Genomic DNA, 14,765 nt, shown 5'->3' with positions numbered 1-14,765 from the left:
ATATATTATTCTACACTAGTTTTATGCCCGCGGTTTCGCCTGTGTGATACAAATTCGTTACAACTAGATATAATTGGTAGTGGTGGTCTGGTGGGAGGCTTCGGCCGTGACTAGTTACCGGCAAAGCCGTGCCGCCAAGCGATTTGGCGTTCTGGTAGGTACTAATGCCGTGTATAAACCGATCAGGGTTAATTGAAACTGCCATACCCCTTCCAGGTTAGTCCGCTTCCATCTTAGACAGCATCATCACTTACCATCAGGTGAGATCGTGGTCAAGGGGCAAGGGCTAACTTGTATATAACTTGTAATATTTAAGTAATGATAAAAAAATAAACAACATACATGCACGTGTAGAAACAAAAATTTTTTTGATTTGTAGTGGTTTTGGAAGTCTATTTTATAAAAAACTTTTTTATTTTAAGCTTTTTAGTGTAGTAGGTAGTCATAGTAGTAGTCATTAATTGGTACCTAAAATATCAATTCACTAGCAAAATTTTCCTAATCCACACGGCTTAGGAGTTCAGTACCTTGCAGCATCAGGATTGAAGAGTTGGGATTTGAAATTCAATAACAAATATCTATGGTCGGCATTTACAATATTATTTCACCAGGAACAGTTCCTGAATCTCTATGGTTTAGAAGTGCTGTATCCTGCATCATCAGATTTGAGGACTTATGACTTGGAGTGTAATCATGAAGCCGTTGCTTGATAGCTAAAATATCAATTTACTATCAAAATCCGCGAATCCCCACGGTTCAGGAGTTCAGTATCTTGCAGCATCAGGATTGAGGAATTGGGACTTGGGATCTGAAATTCAGTGATGTGGTCTATCCTTGGTAACAAAAAAATACTATTGCTCCTTCCGCAGTTCCTGATTAACTATAGACTATGAGTGTTGTACCCTGCATCTTCAGGGTTGAGGAGTTGGGACTTGGAATCTGAACATGAAGTCGTTGCTTGGTACCTACAATATTAGTTTACTATGAACACTTCCTGAATCTTGATAACTTAGGCAGGCAGTAACGATGCAGCATCAGGATTAAGGAGTTGGATCCGGATTTTTTATAGGACCTCCACGGAAATATTACTATACCAAGTGGGGTATCATATGAAAGAGCTTTACCTGCACATTCTAAAACAGATTTTTATTTATTTTTATGCACAATAGTTTTTGATTTATCGTGCAAAATGTTGGAAAAATACGACTGCAGTACGGAACCCTCGGTGTGTGAGTCTGACTCGCACTTGGCTGGCTTTTTTACCAAACTACCCACAATGTTCTACTTTCCCTTAGTGTCATAAATCGAAAGACGCCGACCGAATCATGGTTACGTCCTGGGACTATAAATTAAATAAAAATCTGTTACTTATGTGATATTTTTATATTTGTTAAAAATAATTATAAATGCAGTTAAATCCTTACTTAAAAGTAAAAAAAAATATCTTTGGCAGAATTATTTTCATTGGTCAATTAACACTAAGACACATTTACTTATTTTAACTTTCCTAAACTTAGATTTTACTTATGCCTACTCAGTTTTATTAGGTATAATAAGATTACTTAATTATAATTATTCTTACTTAATTACATTATAATATTATCTTACTTACATATAGCCTCATAAAATTAATGAGTATTAGCTAGATAATGTACCTACATCATCATCATCATCATCATCATCATCATCATCATCATCATCATCATCATCATCATCATCATAATCGACCCATTGCCAGCTTACTACCTCACTACTGATCACTAGTATCCTCCAGAACGAGAAGGGTTTGGCCATAGTCCACCACGCTAGCCTAGTGCGCATTGGCAAACTTCACACACCTTTGAGATCATTGTGGAGAACTCTCAAGCATGCTGGTTTTCTCACGATGTTTTCCTTCACCGTTAGTGCAAGTGAAATTTAATTGCTTAAATTGAATTTCCTTGCAAGCCAAAATTTTTAAAACATGAATTCACTAGCTTATTAGGTTATTTAGGTTTTCAAAAATCCCGTGGGAACTCTTTTAATTTCCTGGATAAAAAATATCCTCACTCTCCAGGTCTTTATCCATGCAAAAAATCACGTCAATCCGTTGCACCGTAGCAACGTGATTGAAGGACCAACCAATAAACCCACAAACAAACACACTTTCGCATAATTATAATAAGGGTATACTGATAATTTCAGCAACAATTTTGAAGTTTTTTTTTTTTAATTTATAGACTAGCGCTTGGCTGCAATCCGACCTGGGTGGCAAGTGATGATGCAGCCCAAGATGGAGCGCGCTTGCCAAGAAAATGCCTATTTCACTCTTGTCTTGAAGGAGTGGAGTTGTGGAGGCGAGCCGTTATGCCAAAGTAAATTCAAATCCAAACTGCTGGTGTGCGTCACGCCTTAAAAGCCTCTCTTCTCCATGTTTTCGGTAACTGACGCCCTTAAAACATTATATTACTTCAAATCCGTGTTGATTTTATAATTCGTTCTATTGAAGCTGAAAACGTTGCAGTTTTTTCTTCCTCGTTTATCCTCGGGCATCGGATTGTTAGACACTTGCAGTGGTATATCTTGACTAAGATTCGATTCCAAGGTACTGCTGCTCGTACTGCTTTTAGTCAAGGTCCGCGTTGGACGTTTCCCACCAAACCACCTGCTGCGTAACTCATAAAACCTGGAAGGAAAGGTAAAGTTAGTAAAATGTTATGGTCATCTTCTCTCTTCTCCTCTATCTTCTAATGCAGTAGTGAAAATATAAATCCTCTTTATTCCCTATCCCATTGAGTTACAAGAAATCCGGCCTAAGAACTAGCGCGCACCACAGTATATTTCCGTACGTTTATCCGCAACGGATTTTCATGCATTTAAATTCAAATTAACGGATTTTAAAACGCACCCCAACTCGTCGTACCGTGGTGCGCGCTAGTTCTAGTAGTTCTAGTACAGTACAATTAGAAAGGCTGAGGACAAAACAGAAAGAAAAGAAAATGAAAATATTACAATAAAACTTAAAGCTAGCCTTATCTAATTACTATACAAATCATGCCCGCGTGGAATGGTGCCAAGAATACTGGCTGCATTTCCGCGCTGGACAGCCAGGCTGATCCGTTGCGCAAAAAATGAGCCAGCCCTTCTGTCACCAGATGAGGCTATTAATCGTGGTGAAATGTCCCGTAAATTTTTTTTAGCACTAAGACCCCATGGCCCCAGGGTCCACGGCAAACGGAACAAAAATGTAACTCTCGATAAGAGAGGCATACTTGCGCCGCTTGCCGTTTTCAGCTGTTTCTGCTGCGGCTCCCGGTCTTGATGCTGTCTCCCTGATATGACACGGGCCAATGTGTCAACGCAAGTTGCGTCCCACATTAGCGCCCGTCCCCGTTCCCAGGGAACCAGCGTCAATCCATCAGGTCTCTTGCCATCATCCCGACTAATCCCTGCCGGCTCAATGAGCGCAGGAATATCTATGGTGGCAAGAGCTCTTTTAATCGTATCGTTAAGAGAGCTATGCCTAAACAGCCTACCAGAGCTCCTTTGGCAAGAGAGTCCGTGGATTCCAAATTTATAAACCTCTTTTCCACAAATGCAAATTAAAATATGTATATACCTAGTTGACAATGCCACGAAAGCATTGCAATACGTCTGAATCATGCAGAATGTAATCAAAAATATTCCTTTCTAAGTTAGTAAGGAATTCGTAAAAGAGCAGTTAACAAGCCGAAGAGCCATTTTAAACAGATAGCCAGCATAGAACAGAATATGCATATTTCTATACACACACACACACACCTAAACGCACACAGACACACACAAACACGCACACATACGTACTCTTCCCAGAGAAGAAGTTCAGCAAAAGGTGTCGTCACATATCTTCCAAGGGGCACTGCCAGAATTTATAGTCATAAGTACTCGAATTAAATGAAGTGTTCAAGCGCTTGTAATAACATGCACTAGGTAGAAATACTATCTGTCACTGTAGATTTTCTGCCATAACTATATGTACAGTTAGCTATGTAGTATGTATTATTTATTTAATTATACTATATTGATTTTATATAGTATTTATATACATGTATATTGTATATATTATATTATATTTTATAGTATGTACCTATTAGAGTGTATGTGTTTATATATACCTATATATATTATATTTATAGCTACATTGCGACTCCCCGTCTTAACAGTTCTATAAGTTCTTAAGTATGGGTTGCCTGGAAGAGATCACTTTAGTGATAAGCAAGTTTATTCATGATAAGGGGTCGCCCTTTGTTTTTTAAGTGTATCCTGTATTCTTACACTCTGTAAATCTATTAACAATAAAGTTATTTTAAATTAAATTTAAATTTAGGTAGGGTTCCGTGATCTGCCAAGCTGGTTCATAGAGATGGTAATCATTCATCTGAGCTAGTTGCTTCAAACTTTGACGGTACCTATTTTTAGGGTTCCGTACCTCAAAAGGAAAAACGGAACCCTTATAGGATCACTTTGTTGTCTGTCTGTCTGTCTGTCTGTCTGTCTGTCTGTCTGTCTGTCTGTCTGTCTGTCTGTCTGACTGTCTGTCTGTCAAGAAAGCTACAGGGTACCAGGTGACCTAGAATCATGAAATTTAGCAGGTAGTTGGGTCTTATAGCTGACTTTAGGGGAAAAATCTGAAAACCGTGAATTTGTGGTCACATCACACAAAAAAAAATTAATAGTGGTCATAAACTAATAATTAGTATTTTCAATTTTCGAAGTAAGATAACTATATCAAATGGGGTATCATATGAAAGGGCTTCACTTGTACATTCTTAAACAGATTTTTATTTATTTTCAGGTAGAATAGTTTTTGATTTATCATGCAAAATGTCGATAAAATACGATTGTAATACGGAACCTTCAGTGCGCGAGTCTGACTCTGATCGACTGAAAGTTATTAGAACTTGCATGGACACACTAGCGTGCTTGGATGAATATTCTAGCGTGTGACTTGCCTTGTAAGCCTTCTGAGGTATGTGTGACGCATGATAAGTAATTTTAAACAACTCTATAGTCAAAAACAATTTGTCTGTTTTTTTGCAGTTAAAAGTAGTTTTGTCTGTAACATCACTCACACAAAATATTAGTTTGTTTGTGAAGTTAGCACTTAGCAGGTGTCATACCTACCATCTCCAATGGCACTTGAATAGAGCTAAGTATAATATACCCCGATCGCCAGCAGCCCTAGCATGGGCCGGGAAATTTTCTCCCCGAGGAAAGGATAAAAATGTTATCCCCTCTGATAGTTATTTCCACTCTCCGAGCATGGGCACAGGTATAAAAAGGACAGCATACTAATCACCTTGCCACTAATTTCTTGTATATCTTCTTTTTGCAGACGAAGATGAGAAATATCGCGAATCCAATCAGCAGATTGTATGTATCGGAGAACTCCCAAATTTTGAGTTCCGGCGAGAAGAAGCTCACGACCTCCAACAGCCAATTGATGCCCATTATCACGGAGAGCTTCAGGTATACCATAAGTCTGAAAAAAATAGTAGGTACATAAGTAAACAATCAAAAGTCAAAATTATTTTGTGTAGGCGTAGTAGGTGTAGTAGTGTTTCTTATGCTACGTCTGGGACTCTAAAATGGTTCGGAAAGCAAATTCTACTGAGCCGGCAGAAACTTAACTTGTAGTTACAATGCTTGCAATTCAAGAAGGCGAGTGAACTTTACTTGTAAACGTCGTTTGCATGGGCATTGCGTAAGTGTGCGTGCATGTCGGACCAATCAGTCGCGAGCAAGCGCGAGCGCTCTCAAACGCACACATTTTAACCTAATCTACTTATAACGATACGACAAGTATGAGCCACTCGCCCTCGCTCTTTCACAGTGTCGTTTACAGAAGCGAATCTACTTACAACTAGTTTGGAATGTTTTCCTACCGAGAAGAACCAACCAAAACTCGGCTTACTAGTGATTGATCATTTTCATTACCTGTTCCTCTGTTGCTGGTGAGCAGCTGGGTAGCCCGCAGTGGCTGACTTCAACACAGCGGTCCCGCGCATCAGTCGTCTTATGTTGTAGGCGGTCATCAGGAAGAACAGCCAGTTGCTCAGGATCAGAGACAGCATTGGTATGTAGAGGTATACTAGCCAAAACTCGGCTTACTAGCGATTGATCATTTTAATTACCTGTTCCTCTGTTGCTGGTGAGCAGCTGGGTTGCCGGAAGCGGCTGACTTCAACACAGCGGTCCCGCGCATCAGGCGTCTTATGTTGTAGGCGGTCATCAGGAAGAACAGCCAGTTGGTCAGGATCAGAAACAGCAGTGGTATGTAGAGGTACACCAACTTCTGCCCCTCTAAAATTAATGGAGAATTACAAGGTATGTCATAATTACTGTTATCATAAAAAAATACGAGAAATTTAGCCTCATCTGGTGACAGTGTCACTGTGTGGCTGGCTCGTTTTTTAACGGATCCTGCGGACGGCCTGACTGCCCAGCCCGGAAATGCAGCCAGTAAGTATTCTTGACACCATTTCACGCAGGCATGATTTGTATAGTATTTTTTTTAAGTAGGTATATTAGCCATGTTAAATGACTAATATTCCCCTTTCCTCTCCAACTAAGCGCCAAGCTTGTGCTAGGAGTAGGTACGACAATAGTGCAACTGGCGGGGTTTGAACCGTCGTCGCTCGACATGGTCGACCGTTGAAATGGGCTAAAACTCCTTGTACGCTACATAACCCTATTTACAGTCTTAAGGCTTAATTAGATAAGGCTAGCTATAAGTTTTATTGTAATATTTAAAAAAAATATCATCATTACTAAAAAAAACTATCGCTTAACTGTTGGATCAAGGGTAAAATACAGAAGGCAGTGGTTCTTGAGATCGCACGCATTGTGAGGAGGTTCCTCACTCTAAAGCCCTGACCACTGGCAGCCCCGCTGCTAGAGCTAGTGGGACCCATTTTATCATATTTTTAATTAATGTTTTTTGTTGCTGTTACTTTATTTTTTCTTGTTTCCGTTTGTTTGCGTTATTTTATTTATTGTTATTTCTCTTGTGTTATTTTTGAAAACTTTTGTTAAAAATATGATGGCAATGAAATATGTAAATAAATGAGAGTGTTATCATCACCAAAAGCACTCTCCCCGTCTATGGATCGGCCTTGATTTTGCGTACCCACTGGAATACAAAACGATGTTTTTGTATTCCAAATGTATTTTTAACGACAAAAGGAAAAACGGAGCCCTTATAGGATATACAAACGGTGTTGAGGTTTGATATTTTAAAGTGCTAATTTTTATTAATGTCAAGTGCCCCCCCCCCCCCCCCCCCCCCCCCCTCTATCAGCCAAATGGTAGTATATAGGACCGTGAAAAAATTCACAGCAGTAGTAGGTAGGTATATATTATAATCAATTTTAAAGGAAAACTATCATGGCTAAGTAGGGTTCCCAGGTTAAGGAGCATGACTGCGGAACCCTACACTGCGCGTGGCCCGCCACGCACTTGGCCGGATTTTAATAATTAGGTACAGTTAATAACACTTACCGGAAAGTCCACCAAATGTCAACAGACATCACACTCATCCAGCAGAAAGTTGCCAACAAGAAGAAATATATTGAGGCAGCTGAAATAAGAAAATTGTTCTTTTCAGTTTACATTACATGAAGAAGCTTAATACAAACGCGTTACGCTGAATATTCTATTTTTACTGATCTATATCTAAAACTAGCCAGATAGATATCGGGTATGCGTGGCGTCCCCACCCCCATTGCTATCTCAACCTGTCGTGTACTATACGTTTGTTTGGACGGCACAACGAATAAACTTATGATTTTGTTAACCGCTGCTTGGCTCGTATAGAATATTCGCAGAATATTCGTGGTACCTGTTAGGGTTGTCACCATAATTGGTGAATATGGAGAGGTAATCTTCTGACCGACTAAACTGTACTGTTGTAGCCAAAATACCATAAATTCAGCCAATAACAACTCTCTCTCTCTCCGGTCGTTCCTTCATTGCTGAAGATCGTGGGCCTGGCAAACTGCCCTCGAATGGATTATCTGTTTCCACCGGCTTCTGTTGGTGGCCATTTTAACAAAGTGGTAAAATCCACACCTGCTGGATCCCTTTAGCTGGTCGGACCACCTAGTTGACCAATAACAACATCTGTCGAGACTCGAGATCTTTATCACTGGTAATGCCATTATCGCAAACCTATATCGATTACCTTACAGTTTTGGTTCAAATCATAGAATTATTAATTAGGTAGTTACCTACTATAATACCTAGATCTAATACTCGTAGATTGTAGATTTCTTGTAGATTATATAATTATTTATATTAGTGCTAATCCTATTCACCTAATAAACCTAAATAAACCTACTCACGATTATATGCTACATACTACTTACTTGATTCTTCGCGTTCTATACCTACTATAGACATCGATATAAATGACAAGATATGCCTAAGCGAACAAAATTTTTCACAGTTTTGGAACCAAATAAATCAGCGCCACTTAGATACTAATGAACGACCCGTTTGAAATCCAGACGGCACTGAGGTTGCATTGTTCAATGGCCCTGTCCATACGAAGTAATATATTTAAGTCAATGACTGTAGCAGTACTTACCTATGTTTGTCTCACTACTGGATTATTTCTTTAAGTAATTAGTTAATACCTCTACCTAATCGTTGCAGCTAGGCACTGAGGACAAACCTCTGTGCTTTTTTCGGTGTTTTTAGACTAAGCTCTTTGAATCGTTCCATGGTTCAAATACACAATTTTAGCAAAACATGAATGGCGACGATCGCTTTTCTTTGCTTGAGGTCAGGGGTTAAATTTCATCCACTACGTTTGCAGGACAAAATACCTAAGTAGGCATTTTAAAGTTTTAGCAACCCTGAGTTCATGCTATTGTTGGCACTAACACAAAGTTTGGGTATTTCCTACAAAACTAATTTATGAATTGTTTATCTGAAAGAATTCTGGAATGCATTCTGGTGCGAAAATTGAAATGGAAGGCCGACGGATTGTGAACGCTCTACGAAGCCCACTTGATATAGTCAAAACTACTTTTGACTGAAACAATTCAGTCAAAACTAGTTTTAACGAGCGATGTTCACTAGTTTTGACTGTTTTTGACTCTATTTTTTAGTGGATAAGCGTTTTGATTGTACTTAACATACTAGGTAGGTACATTGTCAAGCGTTGGCGTCCTATTTAATATTCCATACACTTGCAGACATTTATATTGCTGGATACATTTGAAGATTCCGCTCCGCGTGATCGCCAGCAGAAGCCAAGCTAATGGTGTACGACATCAGTATCATGCCGCCAAGGTTCCTCAGCTCAGGCACTATCAAATATCTAGACTTATGAGATCACCAACACCAGGGGCTATAGTCAGTGCTACTTACTTAACTCCATACATTTGACAATTTCGCCGCCCTGCATGATCGCCAGTAGAATGAAGGCCATTAGCAAGCTACTGGTGTACGCCATCAGTATCATGCCGCCAAGGTTCCTCAGCTCAGGCAGTATCATATAGACGAGCAGTACCAACACCAGGAACACACAAGATGTTATCAGATCTGGACAAAAAGGTACAATTTTTTCCTTATTACAGTGTTTTACGCACACTTTAAACGTGAGCATCATGTGAGCGTACTCGAAACTTAATTCCCGGTACGCTCAGAAGGGCGCTTTGAATCGATGCAAAACAACTGCCATTTTGTATCGCATACCTCTTCTAGCGTACTTGTATATACAGGGTGTAACCAGAACGCTGGAAAAAACGAAGACAGGTGATAGTACTGATGATTACTGATATGATTTAATTTTCTTTATTGGGTTTACCAACAGCTTAGTCATTCACAAAAAACAGGCACAAGATGCCACATAAAACGCGAAAAAAATATAAAAAAAATCCTAAATTTTGTAACAGTTTACGATATATTAAATAAAACATCTGACTGACGCTAGAGGTCAACGAACGTTACGTAAGTAGGCCACTCGGAGTCAATGCCGCGTCGTAAGCGGGGCACTGACCCAAGTTTTGTACGCTATACATTGCGGGTTTGAAAAATACTAAATCACTAAAACTACAAAATGAGGCTATTGGTTATTGGTATTGGTTTGTGTTTAGGTAGTGTAACAATAACGCAAACTTTTTGCCAGCGTTCTAGTTATAACCTGTAACTAGCTTATGCTCGCGACTTCGTCCGTGTGGACTACATAAATTTCAAACCCCCATTTAAACCACAGGGGTGGAATTTTGAAGAATCCTTTCTTAGTGGATACCTACTCTTTACAAAGAACACACCCCCAAATTTCATGTCTCTATGACCAGCGGTTTAGGCTGTGCGTTGGTACTATAAGTCAGTCACTTAGGACTTTGAATTTTATATGTTTTTTTTATTCATTATAGGTATACGCTTGACCAAAATCACACCTGATGGGAAGTAATGATGTGGCCTAAGATGGGACGCGTTTACCTAGAAGATGCCTATTCACTCTTCTTCTTCTTCATTATGTACAGAATTCAGTGCCCTGATGGCATTAACTCGCGCTAAATTCAGGAATAGTTCTTGCATTTCACGAGGCGAGTGGCCCATGCCTGTGTGCAAGTCGTATCGGTATAAGTAAGGTACACTCAATTTGTGCGTTTGCGAGCGCTTGCTCGCGACTGATCTGTCCGACATGCATGCACACTTACGCAATGCTCGTGTATACGACGTAACCACAAGTAAAGTTCACTCGCCTTCGTGAATTGCAGGAACTGTATGTTATCGCACTTTATAATTTATTATCTCTGACAGAAGTCATGCGATCCGTTACGTCAACATCTTGTGTCGAAAGTATAAAAACGCGTGGTTGATAGTTTTAAAGTAAAGTTAGTGTGCGTCTCGCTCGCAGACATGCTTTGCGTTTAGGTCATTTTAGGATTGGTTGTAGTAGTAATTTTGTGCCCTGATCAGGTTAATGTTGTAGTTAGGTTAGTTTATAGATTAAACCTCTCGGTAAGCTCTGCGCGTGTGACCAATGTCTGCGCGCAAGTTTAAGGAGAGGACAGTCCAATAACCAATCCAAAAATAGCTTATAATGCCCTGCTTTTCTGTCTAATTCTTTAACTCACTTCTGGTAAGTACCCTGTTATGTACTTACAGTAATAATAGTAACTTTGAACGCCGACTTCTTCTGTAGAGGCCAGTACTATCAAGTTGTGGACTTCCACGACTCTCTCATCAGTGATGGCGTAGTCGACGCAGAAGTCTTCCACTCGAGTCCAACGATTGTAAGCATTCGGAAACTCCATGTACAGTTCACCCGTCTGAAACAAAATTATCGTGGTTCCCATTAGAGCTTTTTAGCGTTCCGTACTCAAAGGGTAAAAACGGGGCCCTAATAAGTAATGTCATTCTGCTGTCTGTCTGTCTGTTTGTCTGCGTGTCATGGGTCTCTAGCTCGTCGACGAAATGAATTACAAACCTGAAATTTTAGCGTTAGTATAGAATGTTGTTCTTATTTTGTTGAATGAATGAAGAATGTTGATATTATTATTTTTTATCTTAAAAAATAAATAAATTGGGGACCGGCTGGCACCGGGTTAGCGTGGGGCCTGTGCGGGGCGTTCCCTCCCCGATGGCCATCTCGACCTGTCGCGTACTATACCTACGCTCTATAGATCTTAGCCTGAGTAATACGAGTTTGCGTTATCTAGTGTGGTTTTCACAGCAATTAACAATAACATAGCACAAACAACAACGTTCCAGTAATTGTTATTTTTATTATATTATTGTTTCCTCATTTATCGTTTTACTTATAATTATAATAAATGAACAACTAAGTACTTGGTAGTAGAAGGAATATATTTTATTTAACTACAGTAGCTTATTCCCGAGACCTCGTCAGATGTTTTTCAAATGATCCGCAGGATAAGCGCGATAGTAATTTTTTACAGTTTGCAAGTTATTCAAAGAATTAAATTTATATTTGTGCAGCTGCTTTTGGGCTGTAATTTTAAAATGCTTAAAGTTTGTTCTTATTTTATAACTGTTTATTATTAACAAGGATATTTATTAGCAAGAAAAAAAAAAAAAAGTCTGATGAAATACATTGTTTGTTTTTTTATTAATTTTTAAATTGGCAAACACCCCTTTACCTAGAAATAAAAATAAAAAATGAATAACTCAAAAACGACACACTTTTGCATAAGCACTTTAGGGGCCGTTCGATAGCTAATGTAGGTATCTACCTACTGTACTATAACCTCTTAATGGGATCGTGACATATTTTCCTGTAACCCTGTATGTTAATTAGATTAGCTATATGTATACCGTAGTAAATAAGGCAGGTATATAATATAGCGGCGATAGCCTAGTGGTTAAGACAGGTCTGTCTCCTATTCGGGGGTTCCGCGGTTAGATCTTGATCTTTAATCATTGTCTATTTAGTGCAGAGATTGCTTGCATACTGGAGACGGACTTTCATCCCGGAAAATCCAAAAGTTCCCACGGAATTTTCAAAAACCTATATCCACATTTTAATTTATAGACTATCGCTTGGATACAGTCAGACTTGCTGGTAAGTGATGACTGATGATGCTGATTAAGATGGAGCGCGCTTGCCTACACGATGCCTATTCACTCTTGACTTATACATGATACCCATATTATTAAAATTGCAGGAGTAGACTAATGCTGGAAGGGCCTTCCATATCCTAGCGGTTCAAATTAGAAATGAGGATGCAAATCGCTTGGAAAGTGGAATTTCGACTACGTACGGATGCAGACCTTGGCGATGCTACTTAGAAAGTTGAAGGAGGATCCAGGTCTAAAAGTTCTTAAACTCTCAGGAACACATCATCTTAATATAAATGAAGCAATATCTATCAATGTATTATAATTACGTAGTTATTACACTAGGTATTTGTTGTATCAGCAGGTGGCAGATGGATTCAAAGCTTGCAGCAGCACGTTGAGGAGTTGAAATCTGGAGCTTTTCTTCAGCAGAAGTAATTGAATATAATACAGGGTGTAACCACAACGCCGGCAAAAACGAAGACAGGTGACCTACTATGATTACTGATATGACACCACAAAAAAAACCCAAAAAAATATAAACAAATCCTATAATTTTGAATGAGTTTACGATATATTGCAAATGAAACATCTGACTGATGGTAGAGGTCAACGAACGTTGCGCAAGCAGGCCACTCGGAGTCAATACCGTGTCGTAGGCGGGGCATTGAGCCGAGTTTTGCACACTATACATTGCTGGTTTGAAAAATACTAAATCACTAAAACTACAAAATAAGGCAAATGGTTAATTGGTATTGGATTGTGTTTAGGTAGTATAACAATGCTAAGTTTTTGCTAGTAGCGTTCTGTTTACTCCCTGTATATGTGAAAAATTTAAATTAAAACAATAAAACCGGTCAAGTGCACACTCTTTTAAGGGTTTCGTTCCATTGTAGGTACAAGATATACCTAACACTACTTATCTACTTATTAATTTTTTTAATAACATGGCGGCTATTTCAAAATTTGCAAAGAATTTCGAAAATCTTGGTTGTTTCACTATTTGTTATTACAGTGGCAATAGAAATCACACTTTGTGAAAATTTCTACTTTCTCCGTATTACGGTTCATGAGATATAGCCCGCTGACAGACAGACAGACGGACAGCGGAGGCTTAGTAATAGGGGCCCGTTGGGACCCTAACAACTATTTGCGACAGTTAAAATAGAAATTTATACAAACCTCAGTCAAATATGATATTAATACAGGCTCTGCTCTAAAAGGATAATTCTCGGCGAAAGTCAAATTATTTTCCGCCATTACTTCGTACATTTTTCCAGGCACCAGATAAAATATGTCACCCATAGTTGCGTTTTTTAGTTGATTAAGAACAAGGGTATTTGACGTGAATGCATCGTAAACTGGGACATCCTGAAAGTCGAAGTCTTGGCCGTAGTCGAAGCACTCATTGAGGGATGCGTTTAGGTATTTTCCGATTTCACAGCATTTCGGGATGCACTTTCTTTCTAAACACTTCGCTGTTATATTGTCGCCTGGACCGAGAATCATAGAGAACGCGCAAATAGTTCTTGACACTAAAACTATTATGAACAACACTAGGAATATTTTAGAGCACATCATCTTTGCTCGTAGTTACCAATATTACTAATATTACACAGAGTGAACAATACATAGGTATTTTGCGGTTACGGACGCTTCTGATTTGAGTTTCAGGGGAATATTAATAATTCTTGAAACATAAACAGATTGAAGGAAAATAAGCCAAGTTCGCTTCGTTTAATCGTTGCAAGTAGGTACCTATATTTAACGCTGATCTTTGTAAATCTTTGAAACTTCGACAGTTACTTTTTAGAGTTCCGTACTTCAAAAGGAAAAACTGAACCCTTATAGGATCACTTTGTTGTCTGTCTGTCTGTCAGTCTGTCGGTCTGTCAAGAAACCTACAGAGTACTTCCCGTTGACCTAGAATTATGAAATTTGGCAGGTAGGTAGATCTTATAGCTGACATTTGGGGAAAAATCTGAAAACCGTGAATTTATGGTTACATTACACAAAAAAAATTAAATTGTGGTCATGAATTAAAGATTAGTATCTTCAATTTTCGAAGTAAGATAACTATATTAAGTGGGAATATCATATGAAAGGTCTTCACTTGTGCATTCTAAAACAGACTTTTATTTATTTTTATGCATCATAGTTTTTGAATTATCGTGCAAAATGTCGAAAAAATGCGACTGTACCTAGTATAG

General features: G+C 38.8%; 1 protein-coding gene across 1 annotated transcript; it reads right to left on the bottom strand.

Moving 5' to 3' along the window:
• Positions 1-1,376: 1,376 nt before the first annotated feature.
• Positions 1,377-14,239, bottom strand: LOC117989004 (G-protein coupled receptor Mth2-like). Its single transcript, XM_034976303.2, has 8 exons — positions 13,738-14,239; positions 11,141-11,306; positions 9,394-9,567; positions 7,519-7,597; positions 7,103-7,150; positions 6,153-6,359; positions 5,318-5,500; positions 1,377-2,665 (listed from the first exon to the last, which is right to left on the bottom strand). The coding sequence occupies exons 1-8, from the start codon at positions 14,134-14,136 to the stop codon at positions 2,446-2,448; spliced, it is 1,476 nt and encodes a 491-aa protein (XP_034832194.1). The 5' UTR covers positions 14,137-14,239; the 3' UTR covers positions 1,377-2,445.
• Between the last annotated feature and the right edge of the window lie 526 nt (positions 14,240-14,765).

This window comes from Maniola hyperantus, chromosome 15, assembly GCF_902806685.2.
Source record: "Maniola hyperantus chromosome 15, iAphHyp1.2, whole genome shotgun sequence".
In the NCBI taxonomy this organism is placed as follows: Eukaryota; Metazoa; Arthropoda; class Insecta; order Lepidoptera; family Nymphalidae; genus Maniola; species Maniola hyperantus.
Note: the sequence above shows the minus strand (reverse complement) of the source record. Positions and strands in the feature narration are given on the sequence as shown.